The sequence below is a fragment of the Rattus norvegicus genome, chromosome 20, assembly GCF_021556685.1.
Source record: "Rattus norvegicus strain SHRSP/BbbUtx chromosome 20, alternate assembly SHRSP_T2T, whole genome shotgun sequence".
Lineage (NCBI taxonomy): Eukaryota > Metazoa > Chordata > Mammalia > Rodentia > Muridae > Rattus > Rattus norvegicus.
The window spans coordinates 49,738,276-49,751,507 of NC_141553.1; the positions used below are offsets into that span (position 1 = coordinate 49,738,276).

General features: G+C 48.6%; 1 protein-coding gene across 5 annotated transcripts in view; it reads left to right on the forward strand.

Annotated features, from left to right (window-relative positions):
• The window catches only part of Scml4 (Scm polycomb group protein like 4), a 93,896-nt gene that overhangs the window by 65,770 nt on the left and 14,894 nt on the right, over positions 1–13,232 (forward strand). For 2 of the 5 annotated variants that reach the window (NM_001415016.2, XM_087597554.1), the window contains one exon: positions 1,309–1,503. In NM_001415016.2, coding sequence (NP_001401945.1) covers positions 1,309–1,503 — 195 coding nt within the window. Of the gene's footprint in view, positions 1–1,308; positions 1,504–2,324; positions 2,383–8,027; positions 8,446–9,940; positions 10,844–13,232 lie in introns of those variants that run through there. The other 3 variants (XM_087597555.1, XM_087597556.1, XM_087597557.1) reach the window with 3 other exon arrangements.

Sequence of the window (13,232 nt, forward strand, 5' to 3'; positions counted from 1 at the left end):
ATGGGCTCTTCTGATGTCTGGTTTTAATAAAAACTAGCTGTGGTAGCCCCTGCCCTCTGCCAGCACACAGTGGTATAATGCAAATCAGGAGGCTGCCTGCTTGCAGTTGCTGTGAGTCGGGGGAGCCCAGGTCAAAGCTGGATGTCCTTTCTGAGGTGTCTTTGTCCCTCACACTGGAGCTGTGTGCAGCTCTGAAGGGCTGTGAGACCGGAGACAGGATGAACTAGTCTCAGAGCTTCCGGAAAGTGATGCTACTTTCTGTGTAGAGCTGGAACTCAGAGTTGCTGTAGAGAGGTGGCTTTAAAGACTCTTGCTGTTGGTCTTTACTACAGACTGCAACCAACCTCCCTAAATGATCACCGACCACCAACCCCGCCTCTCGTGGCCCTCGAATTTATGTACCCTCTGAAAAGTTCCCAGAATTCCAAGTGTCACACAATCACAGAAAGTATCTATAGCTGGCAAAACCATGCTTCTGCTAGAGCATGAGGCAAATCATGGTCAGCCGCTGTGGATAGTGTGAATCAGCCCCACATCCCTACATCTGGGATTAAAACGTAAACACATTCTTATATTTCTGTACTTTAAAAAGAACCCAAAATTCCATAATTCTCAAAAATGTCACTCTAGACCCTTCTAAGGACTCCTCTCTTCAGGGCTTCCCCTGAAGTCCCCTGGGGTCCTGAGGTCACAGACAGGATGTGGAAGTAGAGACTTGAAGGTGAACGCAGGTATCTGCCTCGGTCTCCTCCTTCAGACATGGATAAAGACAGACCAAGTATTGCAAACGCTCCCTACCCTTTGAGTATGGGCAGACTTAGTGACTGGACCCAGGGGCCAGAATATGGAGACCGGGGTAGAAGGATGCGGAACTCATTGACTCCACCAAGTGTGGAAGGTTCATACCCCTGAAGAGCCGTGGGTACACCAGGGCTCCCGTCTACTGTGCAGTGAAGCCTCTGTAGTCTCTCTTCCCTGTCCCCAGTCCTATGACTCCAGCCATGAGAAAGAGCATCAGACAAAAGGAAACGGAGGAGCAACAGGTCTCACGATATCTGAGCAGAACTAGTCAAAGCTTCCATGGTCACGGAAAGCAAGGGAAGGCTGACAGGTTGTCATAGACCAAGGAGACAGGGGAACATGGCAGCTGAGGCAGCTTGCGGTCCTGGGTGGTACCTTAGACAGGAAACAGGGCGCTATCGAGAGCTCCAGTGTAGTTCAGTACGTCCCACTTACAAATGTAAGAGAATGGACGGTCCTTGCTCCCTGCCAGTGTCCAGCTCTAAGCTGCTCCTTCTGGTTTTCCAGTCTCTGCTTCCTTTGATGGAAAGCAGCACCTGAGGAATCTGCCTGTGGTGAACAGTGTGGGCTACGTCCTCCGCTTCCTGACCAAACTGTGCCGCAGCCTCCTGTGTGACAACCTCTTCAGCCACCTGCCTTTTCCTGGGAGCATCGGTGCCTCTGAGAAGGCCCAGGAGAAAGAGGATGGGAGGACTGAGTCAGGTAAGGCAGAGGTGGTTTGTCCTGCTGCAGATGCCCTCTCTCAAGGTGGGCAGGAGAGATGACAGATAGGCAATGCTGCCATCCTAGAGAGGCCCAGGCCTGTCTCTCTAGGCTGCTGGGAGGACTTCCAACTAACCGGAACTTTGGAGTCCAGACTATTCCCGTCCTGTGCAGCAGAGGAATGTGGTCTGAGGGCTGACAGTCTATCTTGGTGGCATGTGTGCATAAAATTTAGACTATAAGACCACGTCACATCTTCTCCACCCTTGGGTGGGGGTGATTTTCTTCCCCTGACTGCAAGGAAACTCTGGGTAATTGTTCATCGTTGCAAAGTTGTCAGAGGACTCTGAAATCACGGAACTGATCAATCCCAAAGGATCTAGGCTGGGGGGCTGTGATCAACTACAAGAGCAGCTGAAGGGGGAAAGCACTGGTTCTGGCTCACGGTTCCAGGGTGGAGTCAGACCGTCATAGTGGGGAAGTGAAGAGGGCAGGAGCTGATCAGGGTGCACCAGAAGTCAGGGAGCAGAGAACAGCAAATGTTAGGGCTCTGCTCTCGTCCTGTTGTACAGACCACAGCTTTCCTCCCAGCGAAGGCTGCCATCCACAGCTAAGATGGGTCTTCCCACATTGATGAATGTAAGACTGTTGGGGTCTGACTTCCCCAACCCCCAGCACAGCTGTGGCCATCTTGTTCCAGGCCTGCCAGCTGTTTCCTACTGTTGCTGTAACACGGCTATCAGTCATTGACACAGAGAAATAACCTAACTCAGAGCAAGGTCATGCTGACCACAGACCGTATTCTGTGTTCTGTTCTGTAGGTTCTGAGGTTTGTTACTCTGAAGGAATCCCACAAAGCTTTACATAGAACCCGTCGAGGTAAAGGTCAATATGAACTGTTGTGGTTTAAGTCAGAGCTGACCACCAGGTAGAACCTTCTGTGCCTGCGTGTGAGCTCTTTGTGTGTGTGTGTGTGTGTGTGTGTGTGTGTCTGTGTGTGTGTCTCTGTGTGTGTGCGTGTGCGTGTGTCTGTGTGTGTCTATGTGTGTATGTGTGTGTGTCTGTGTGTGTATGTGTGTCTGTGTGTATGTGTGTGTGTCTATGTGTCTGTGTGTGTATGTGTGTATGTGTGTGTGTCTGTGTGTGTATGTGTATGTGTGTGTATGTGTGTATGTGTGTGTGTCTGTGTATGTGTGTGTGTCTGTGTGTCTGTGTGTGTATGTGTGTGTGTCTGTGTGTATGTGTGTGTGTGTTTTGTGGCAGACACTGCAGAATGCTACTAATAAGCCGAAAAGTTATGATAATAATATCATGTTCTGTCATCTCAGTGTTCTGAAATTCCCCTGTTCACCACCCACCCACCACCCCTTACCTTACTCAGGACCAATCAGCCTCAAGGTTAGCTCATGATACTTTACCTAAAAGCCAGTTGCTCCCCTCCTTGCCTTTTACTCTTTGGAACCTGATTTTCCTATAAAAAGCCTGCCCTGAAAACAGACTGGTACCACAATTAGGCTCTTGCCTCCTTTTCGTGGTCCTGATCTGATCAGTATTAGGATGTGCGTTCAATAAACCATCTGGTTCTGACTGAGATGGACGTTCACGTGGTTTGTGGAGCGACTCCTAGAAAACAATGAAGACCAAACTGTCATGCCCTGTGTCAGCTTTTCTAAGGCTATGATGAAACACCACAATCAAAAGGCAAGTTGGGGAGGAAAGGGTTTATTTGGCAATGTAGTCTATCAGTGAATGAAGTCAGAACAGGAACTCAAGTCAGGTGATGCGGATACAGTATCCTTTCTGTGGCCTCCGAACCATAGTGAACTCAGGTTACATGGGGTTAACTTTTCGCAAGATCTTGGCATGAGACTCTCAGAGATACATAGTTTCATTTCTCAAACCCTTGTTACACTGATCAAACAGAGGCTCATAGGACTTGACCAGGAGCACACAATTCATGCTTCCCTCTGTTCTGGAAGTCTGTCCTCTGGAACCAGCTCTTCCTCAACTATGGATGAAATTTAGGACAAATCTTGGGACTCTCCCAGTCCCTTTCGTGCTACAAAACGTTCCTATTCAACAACTAAATGTGTTCGGATCAGTGTGATCTCTAACTCAGTTTCCCTCAGATTTCACTGCTGTGTTGTCAGTTTCCAAGTCGCTTGCCTGCAGTGGTGAAGGTGGGTGTGGCTGGCTCCTTCCATCAATCCTTGGCCCCTCCCACACCTAGCAAACCCTGCTTGATTTCAGAACACTTCATAGTAGCTTGGGGAATGGGCTGGAGAGATGGCTCAGTGGTTAAGAGCAACAACTGCTCTTCCAGAGGTCCTGAGTTCAAATCCCAGCAACCACATGGTGACTCACAGCCATCTGTAAAGGGATCATATGCCCTCTTCTAGTGTGTCTGAAGACAGCTACAATGTACTTATATATAATAAATAAAAAATCTTAAAAAAAAAAAAAGAAGCTTGGGGGATGAGGAAAGAGAAGAGGCCACTGGTCTTAACTCGACAGGCCCTGCTGAGTACAGCATGACATTGTGTTCTATGTTTCCGGCAAAGGTTTGAAACTGTCATCTGTGGACTCACTTTACCATCTGTCACCTGTGAGCTCCTTGACATGGACAAATGTTTGCTGCTTTTTCTAGATAGTTATATATGTTGCCTTTGGGGATCGACTCTAGTCTCTCTCTCTCTCTCTCTCTCTCTCTCTCTCTCTCTCTCTCTCTCTCTCTCTCTGGTCCTGGTACGTCATGGCCTTGACTTGAACACGAGGGCAAGTATCCCACCTCAGCCCATGGATTTCTGAGGTAGGGTCTAGAACTGGTGGTCCTCCTGACTCCTGTGTGGTGAGATTTCAGGAGAGTGCCACACTGACACCTGTCCTGTGGCACGGACCTGTTCCTTGAGAAACACATAGTCTTTCTTTGCTGCAAATACCTCACCAGGCAGGCTGAGCTCCACAGGGTGGCCCTCTTTTCCTCTGCCAGCTGTCTGTAGTCTACCAGATTTTCCAAGGGACTCAGATAGTAATTGAGTATATAACCCAAGCTCCAGGGGACAGATACCAAACCATTCCCAAGGCCATGTTAAAGCCATTGGGAACAGACTGGGAACTTCTCTGTATTTTGGTTTCCAGTCAGCCTTTAGGTCAGCCTCGTCAATCTGGCTCATACAGTAGATGCGGGCAATTTTTTTCCTGGAGTAAAACTGGACTCACTCCCTGCCCCCTCTGTGTGAGAGAAGGATGTGGTATTTATTGATGAATATGATTAACAGGAGGGTCAGTGAGAACCCCCCAGAGCACAGGGCCTGCCGCTTATCTAAAGGATCCATGATTGGGGATGTATTTGTCCCCACGACTGCCATGAATGAGTTGCTGGCAAAGCCCAGATCTTTGAGATTTGTCCCCTGGGCATCCAAGGAACCTGAAGTTGTTCTTTCATGGGACCACAGTGACATGTTCTCTTTCCTCAACTTGGTGCAGATGCATATGAGGATTCGGCCATTGTGAATGGTGCCTACTGGCCCTGGGGCTTCCTAAAGGCCGTCTGAAGGTTACCAGTGCCAACACTGGACAGTAAACAATGCTAAAAGGTGAAAACTTTTTACATGAAAGCTATCTTGCTAAGATCAGCTGTACGCAGACCTGTAAGAGCATTTTCTTAATAGTGATTGATGGGAGAGGGACTATCGCTGGGCTGGTGGTCCTGGGTTCTATCAGAAAGCAGGCTGAGCAAGCCGTAAGGAGCAAGCCAGCAAGCAGCACCCCCCATGGCCTCTGCATCATCTCCTGCTTCCAGGTTCCTGTCCTGATCTGACTTTCTTCAATGATGGACCACAGTGTGGAGGTGTAAGCCAAATGAACTCTTTCTTTCCCAGATTCCTTTTTTTGTTTGTTCTTTGTTTTACACAATGGGGCTTCTTTGAGTAGCCCTAGCTATCCTGGAACTTGCTCTGTAGACCAGGCTGGCCTGGAACTCAGAGATCTGCCTGCCTCTGCCTCCCAGATTCCTTTTGCTCGCGATATTTCATTGCAGCAATAGAAAGTCTAACTTAGCCAAGGGTATGTATGTGTGCATGGGGGTCCACATGTGTGCATGTGCATGAAGGTCAAAGCACCACACAGAGAGTCTTTCTCAGTTCCTCGCCACCATTTTTCAACTATTGATTCCCCGTGAACTCCACAGCATGCAGTCTTTTTTTTAAATTTTTTATTATTTTTTTATGTATATGAGTAGTACACTGTAGCTATCTTCAGACACACCAGAAGAGGACATCGGATCCCATTACACATGGCTGTGAGCCACCATGTGGTTGCTGGGATTTGAACTCAGGACCTCTGGAAGAGCAGTTGGAGCTCTTAACCACTGAGCCATCTCTCCAGCCCCACAGCATGCAGTCTTAATTCTACTCATCTCCTGGTCCCTCTGCTTCTGCTCTCCACCCTAAAAGATATCAGCAAAACACAACATATCAAAATCTTGTCACAGGAGCTGCAGTGTGTCCCACAGTCTACCCTGTTGCCCACACAGCTTCACTTGCAAATGTTCACTGGAATGAGTCATTGGTCTGGTTCGAGGCCTCTGGCTTCGGTTACACCATCAATACTGGGGCCTCACTGGGACTCCTCTTGGATATCCAGTTGTTGCCCTGTGTCATGGAGACCCTGCAGCTTTGGATCTGCAGGACCCGCCCCTTTACACCCTCCAGCAGTTCACAGATGGGGTGGATGTTGGGTTGGGCCAACACCAAGCCCTGCATCTGGGCCTGTGTGGTAGCTGAGTTGGTCAGCCTTCCAGCTCCCCCACACCCACACCACAGAGCCAGCTCTCCAGCACTGCCTCAGGCAAGCTCACCCAGTGTCACAGCTGGCAAGGGGCAGGGCCAGCTCTCCCGCTCTCGTGCCCTCGAGGCCAGCTCATCCAAATGCTGCCCAGGTGAGGGGCAGGTGCTGCAGGCAGCAAGGGTCAAGTGGGAAAGGGTTTCTCTCCCTCAATCACAACAAGGGCAGACAACGGGCGGGGTCAGCTCTCACACTCTCATACCCCAGGGCAGCTCACCCCCAGCCCCAACCAGGCAGGTCTCTGTGTGTCTTCTGCCTTCCCTCTCCCCCATGAGAGGGCCACTCCTCTCCACTTTTGTATTAAGAGAAAAGATTCATTTTCTTTTTAATTATATGTATATGTGTGTGAGCGCAAGGCCCCTAGGAGTCCAGAGAGGGCATTGGATTTCCTGGAATTGCTCACAGGAGGTTGTGAACTGCCTGATAACTGTTGCCAAGAACATAACCATGGCTCTTCAGAAGACCAGAGCTGCTCTTAGCGGCTGAGGGGCTTCTCTAGCGGAGTCACCTTATTTTCTCAGAGACTCTTCCTGAACTTGGAGCTCACTGGTTAGCTTATGAACAAGTGTGAGCGAGAGAGTGTGTGCATGTGTGTATATGTTCATGTGTAAGTGTATGTGTTTGTGTGAAAGTGTATATGTGTGAGCATATGTGTTTGTAAGCGTGTGTGTTTGTGTGAGTGTGTATGTTGGTGTGTGTGCATGTTTGTGTGTGTGTGTTTGTATGAGAGAGTGTGAGAGTGTTGTGTATGCGTATGTGTTTAGGTATATGTGAGCGTGTTGTATGTCTGTGTGTGTTTGTGTGAGTGTGTGTTTGTGTGAGAGTGTGAGAGAGTATTGTGCATGCGTGTATGTTTGTGTGTGAATGTGTTTGTGTGCAGGTGTGTGCACGTGTATGTGCTTATGTGTGTGTGAGAGTGTGAATATGTGTATAAGTGTGTGTGAGTGAGTGTGTTTGTGTGCACGTGTGTGCACTTGTGTTTGTGTGTGTGAAGGAGTGTGAGTATGTGTATAAGTGTGTGTGAGTGAGTGTGTTTGTGTGCACGTGTGTGCACTTGTATGTGCTTGTGTATGTGAGAGAGTGAGTGTGTATGTGTGTGTGAATGAGTGTTTGTGTGCATGTATATGCACTTGTGTTTGTGTGTGTGTGAGTGTGATGTGTGTGTCTGTACTGTGGCGAGGGTTGTGAGTGTGAATATAGGAGCTCTGGGATTCTGACTCATGTCCTCACACATGTTCAGCAAAGCACTTTGCTCACTGAATCCAACTCTCCAGCCCCCAAGTTTATGAAAGGGCAAAGCACATGAGACTGTTGAGGAAGCAGAGTCAAGCCTGTGGGCCGCCCCTCACCACCGCACTCTGTTCACTTGGGTTTCCCACAAGCTCTGGGACAGACGCTTGGCAGAGCTGCCAGATCCCGGGGAAGGTGGTCATGGAGCCTGCGGTCCTCTGGAGGCCCCGAAGGGAATTCATTATTCCAAACAGCTGACTTCAGTAAAAACGGTCTTCGGTCCAAGTTTCCAAGGGAGGAAAATCAAACCGTAGCTTAGAACAAAGTCTCAGGCAAACCAGAAACACGCTGGAGAATGAAAGAAATGCAGGTGTCAGGCATTAAAACAAGGGCTGCTTGTGGGCCTCTCATTAGGGATGGGAAAATGTAAATGCACTAAAGTGGACCAGAGAGGAGCCAGGCTTGGACCTCGAGCCGAGTGATGGAGCTGGGGCCAAGCTAAAGGAGGAAAAAAAAATCTATACTGGCCAGAGACTAAGTTAATGGAAGATGTAATTGAAGCGAATGAATCGCTCCACCCATAGGTGGTGTGGCCCGGTGCCCTTTGAACCACGAAGGCAAGGCATGGGCCACCGAGGCCCTAAGGGAAAACGAGAATTGCTTATCTGTAAGAACAAGGGCGGGACTGAGCCTGGGAACAGAAAAGCTGCGACCAGAGCCTCCTCAAAAGCTGCAGAGGGACGGTGGTTATTTGCAGACCTCGGGGTCCCTTAGAGGACACGGGGTCCCGCAGCGTCTGGCACGTGTTGGGAGCGGCGTCCCCGGGAGTGTGGGCTAAGCTGTCAGCAGCAAGGACTCTGCACCCAGGTAGGATGAGAGGCACCTGTGTCTGGGTGAGAGAAGAGGGAGCCCCCAGCCCTTCCCTTCCTGCCCCCCAGCCTCTCCGCTGAGGTCTCCTGCTCTGTGCTCCGAGACTCCAGGCCTTTCTTTCTAGGAGCGGCTACCTGGCTAGGCCTCCCTGGTAAGCATTTCGCAGCTCTTGGAAGCTGGGCCTGGCAGGCTACAATCCAGCCTTTTCTTCTCTGGGCTTTGAGACTGAAGTGCTGCCAGCTCGTAGTGGAGCCAGGCCAAGCTGTTCTCACGGAAGCCTTTGAACCCTGCCCAAGAACTAGGCAGACCCGCAAAGGGCTAGACCATCCGTGAGAAAGGCCGTGCCTTTCAGCCTGGGAGAAGGTAGCGTTAATGGCTCGACCAAGGGCTCATTCTGTACAGCTGCTCCCTCAACCGGGAAGTTATGATTGATGTGGGGGGGGGGGGAAGAGAGAGAGAGAGAGAGAGAGAGAGAGAGAGAGAGAGAGAGAGAGAGAGAGAGAGAGAGAGAGAGAGAGAGAGAGAACGCGTGATGTGGCATATATGCGTGGTGTGGCGACTGACTGGGGAGTGGAATTGGTGGAATAGCATGTTGGTTTGGAGTCTAGGTATCATTGGGTATTGTTTGTGTGAGGTATTGATTATGTGAGGGGGATTTGCAGGTGGCTATCTTGCTGTATCTCAAGCCTTCATTAGAGAATCCTAGTAAGCACGGCTGGATCCACCGAGTAAAACCCATGGCCCAAGCTCCCTTGGCTATTTGCAGTCGAGCCTGTGCCTTCCGAACTGAGGGCTAAGGCTCGCTCTGCTTCTCTGTGTTTTGCACACAGGTCTCCCTTGCTTAGGGACTCTCTTCCTTTGTCTCTTGGCTTTCTCCTTCGTGTCCCCTTTTCTTCTGCTGCTTTCCCGTTTGGAGTTCTCCAGGACTGTGTGGAGAGTGGCCTGCCCACAGGGGTCTTGGAAGAATCCCTCAGGGGCAGGCAGAGGAAGGAAGGAACCTTTTTCCTCAAACGGAGAAACTTAGACAGGAGGCCCCTCCTGTTCTGGAGATGTCTTTGGTTTCATCCTCGCACAGGCTTTTAAACCCAGCAGCCGAGGAAACCACAGTCCCCAAACAGATCTACAATGGTGAAAAGGAAACACAAAGCCTATCCAGAAAGTTCCTCAGACAGCCAAACCCAAAGCTCCTTTCCATTTGTAGGCATGCGCTGCGTATGCGCTTGCCTCCAAGCTGAAGCAAGCTCTTGTGGGGACGCAGAAAGCAGGGTATTGTTCTCCCTGATGGAGACCCAGAATGATTTACAAGGGGTTTCTCTGGGTTCTGTGATGGACCCAAGGGACTCGCAAGGTGCCTGAGGCCTGCCTTTGCCCAGCTGGCCTTTCCACAGCCCCAGGCTGGGTTCTCTCGCTGGGGACACACAGCTTATTTCAGATGAGCAGGGGCTTTGTGAGGATCCAGGAGTGAATAGGCGCTGGCCATGTTTCCTGACAGGCCTGCGGTTTTCCAGGTCTGCGTGGAAGGAAGGCGAAGTCTCCGTGGAGACTTCTGGATGATTCCAGGTCTGCTGGCCCCATCTGCTGTTCACACTGTCATCTGTGGCAACTGAAAGCAGTTCTCCCTGCCAGTGAAACGGTCTTCCTTCGTGTGTCACAGTGCAGTTAAGCTCGTAGGTTCCTAGGCGCTCTGCATACCTGTAACCCATCGACCTGTTTAATGTCTTCATGGTTTTTAATAGAATCACAGGTATCCACTATGGAAACAGCAGTCATCTTTATACTAAAGCGAGAACAATTAGACTTAGTTGTAAGAGAGAAATTTCAGCCAGTAGATTTGTAGTATAGTGGCCTAGCTTTGGGGCAGACTGTAAGATTCCTTGGTGAAGATTTTACCTTATTTCCTTTTTATTTATGCGTACATTTGTGGCTTTGCGCATGTAGGTGCAGTACCAACAGCAGCCAGAAGAGGGCATAAGATTTATACACCCACCCCCACTCCCACCCCCACCCCCACCCCCACCCCCCCGCGAGCCAGCATTGTAGACAGTTGTGCAAGGTTCCGTTCTAAACCCATCCAGTGTGGGTGCTGGGAACTGAACTCAGGTCTTCTGAAAGAGCAGTACAGATTGTTAAACCACTGAGCCATCTCTCCAGGCTCCTGGGAACGCTTTTCCCATAATGCCATAAGAGGTTCAGTTACTACAGAAGAGAAAGATTGCCTCTAGCCCAGCGTGTTCCCAATGCTAGCATGCCCCCTTCCCAATTTTCACAATGTCTGACAATGACGTGAGATGTCCCCTTCAACTGACTCACTCCTTTCTAGCAAGACTTTCAGCAAGGATATAATTTGCTAATTGTATTCTATGGAGATATATTAAAATAAATGACTTAAAGATTAACAGCTATGTGTGGTCACTTACACCTGTTATCTTGGCACCAGAATTGCTGTAAGTTCACTGCCAGCCTGGGCTACATTACGAGTTCCAGGCTAGCCTAGGCTACTGAGTGAGATTCTGTCTTAAGTACACCACCAACAAAACTCAATTTACTCGTCCTCCCAAACGTTGTACACTTAAGCCCCAGCCCTAGGTCCTGTGAATGGGTCCTTATTTAGAAATGGGATCTTTGCGAAAAGAATCTATTCGTAGCCGATGAGATAACGTCAGATTGGAGACTGTTTCACAGTGGGAGACGGGCGCATAAACACTTGTGCACAGGTTTTGTATAGGCGAATGTTTTTATTTCCCTCGTGTCCACTCCTGGGACACTTACATCCCAGCCATACGCCCCTTGTTAGCTGCCGTTTCTCCTGGCCACTTGCTCATAGTCTACCTTCACTCAAACCTCAAGTCCCACCTCTCTCTCCCTACTGCCCAGGTGCAGGCTCTGGCCTCTTATTAACGGGTTGACTTTGAATAGGGGAGCAGGGACTACATAGCATCCCTTGGTGTAGCGAAGATCTCCTTGTTGGCATCCTGACCAGGAGTGAGCATTTGAATGAGCAGACCCACCTCCAACAGCACACTCTCGTTTCCCTTATTCCTGTAAGGCCGAGAGAAATCTCCTTTTATTTGTGACTCTGGTGATCTGAGTTGCCTATATTTTTGTCAAGACATTTAAAGGTTTGTCAACTTTGCTAGGGTTGCCGGAACTAGCTTTTTGTTATCCTTTTTTTTTCCTAGTGTTTTTCTATTGGATTAACTTCTGCTCGAATCTTTATACGTTCGCTGTAAATGTAATTTGCTCAGTTTTTAGTGTCTTAAGGCAAATGGTTATTAATATGAAATTCTCATCCTTTACAATATAAAGGTTTTTTTTTTCTTTTCTTTTCTTTTTTTCAGAGCTGGGGACCGAACCCAGGGCCTTGCGCTTGCTAGGCAAGCGCTCTACCACTGAGCTAAATCCCCAACCCCAATATAAAGGTTTCTTATGTGTGCATTATCTGCCTGCCTGTATGTCCATGCACAATGTGCATGCCGGTGCCTGCAGAGGTCAGAGAGGTTGTTGGATCCCTTGGGACTGGGGCTATAGGCAGTTGTGAGCTAACATATGGATGCTGGGAATTGAGCTGAGATCCTCTGGAAGAGCAGCCAGTGCTCTTAACTGCTGGGCCATCTCAATAGCCCTAAAATAGAAGAATTCTCACCTACAAAATTTACCTCTAAGTTTCCTCTTCAGTCTTACATCGTGGAGGCTTTTGTTTCCAGGATGTCTCCATGAGGTCCCCAGCAGTGGGACTTGCCACTTACCCGAATAATATCAAATCTTACTTTTTCAGTACCTTCCTGCAGGAGAAATGGAGACATGCTGAAAGTGTCGGGGGCTAACGGTCCTACATATGTCAATCCTGGAACACTTTTTTAAAGTGATGGTGTTTCTTTAGGGATATCAGGATCTGTTTGGATGATGGTATTAAATATTCCATTATTGGTGGTTTTGACTGGGTGAGGAGGGAGGCAAGAAGAACATCCTCTATTTTTATCTCCATTATGTATCTGGACCTACACACACACACACACACACACACACACACACACACACATAGACACACACACATAGACACACACATACACACACACACAAACACACACACATACACACACACAAACACAGACACACATAAACACAAACACAAACACACACACATACACACACACAAACACAGACACACATAAACACAAACACAAACACACACACAAACTCACAAACACACACACAAACTCACAAACACACACACATAAACACACACACATACACACACAAACTCACAAACACACACACTAACAAACACACACACATAAACACACACACAGACACACATAAACATAAACACAAACACAAACACACATACACACACAAACTCACAAACACACATAAACACAAACACACACAAACATACAAATACACACATACACACACAAACACACACAAACACACAAACACAAACACACACATAAACACAAACACACACACAAACATATAAACACACACATATACTCATGCAAACACACACACAAACACACACACAAACACACAAACATACACAAACATCATACACACACACATAAACACACACACACACACACACACACACACACACCATTTGGCCACATATATGGCTCACATACAGAACTATTGTTTTTTTGGGTCCGGTTGGTTTGACTTAATTTATTTTCAAGTGACTAGGGGCCAAGATAGCCACTGGGCTTTCTAAACACGGAAGAGCCTACGCCTTGGTTCCTCCCTGGTGAGGCAAGATCCCAATTTGCTACCCATGCTGTTCAGAA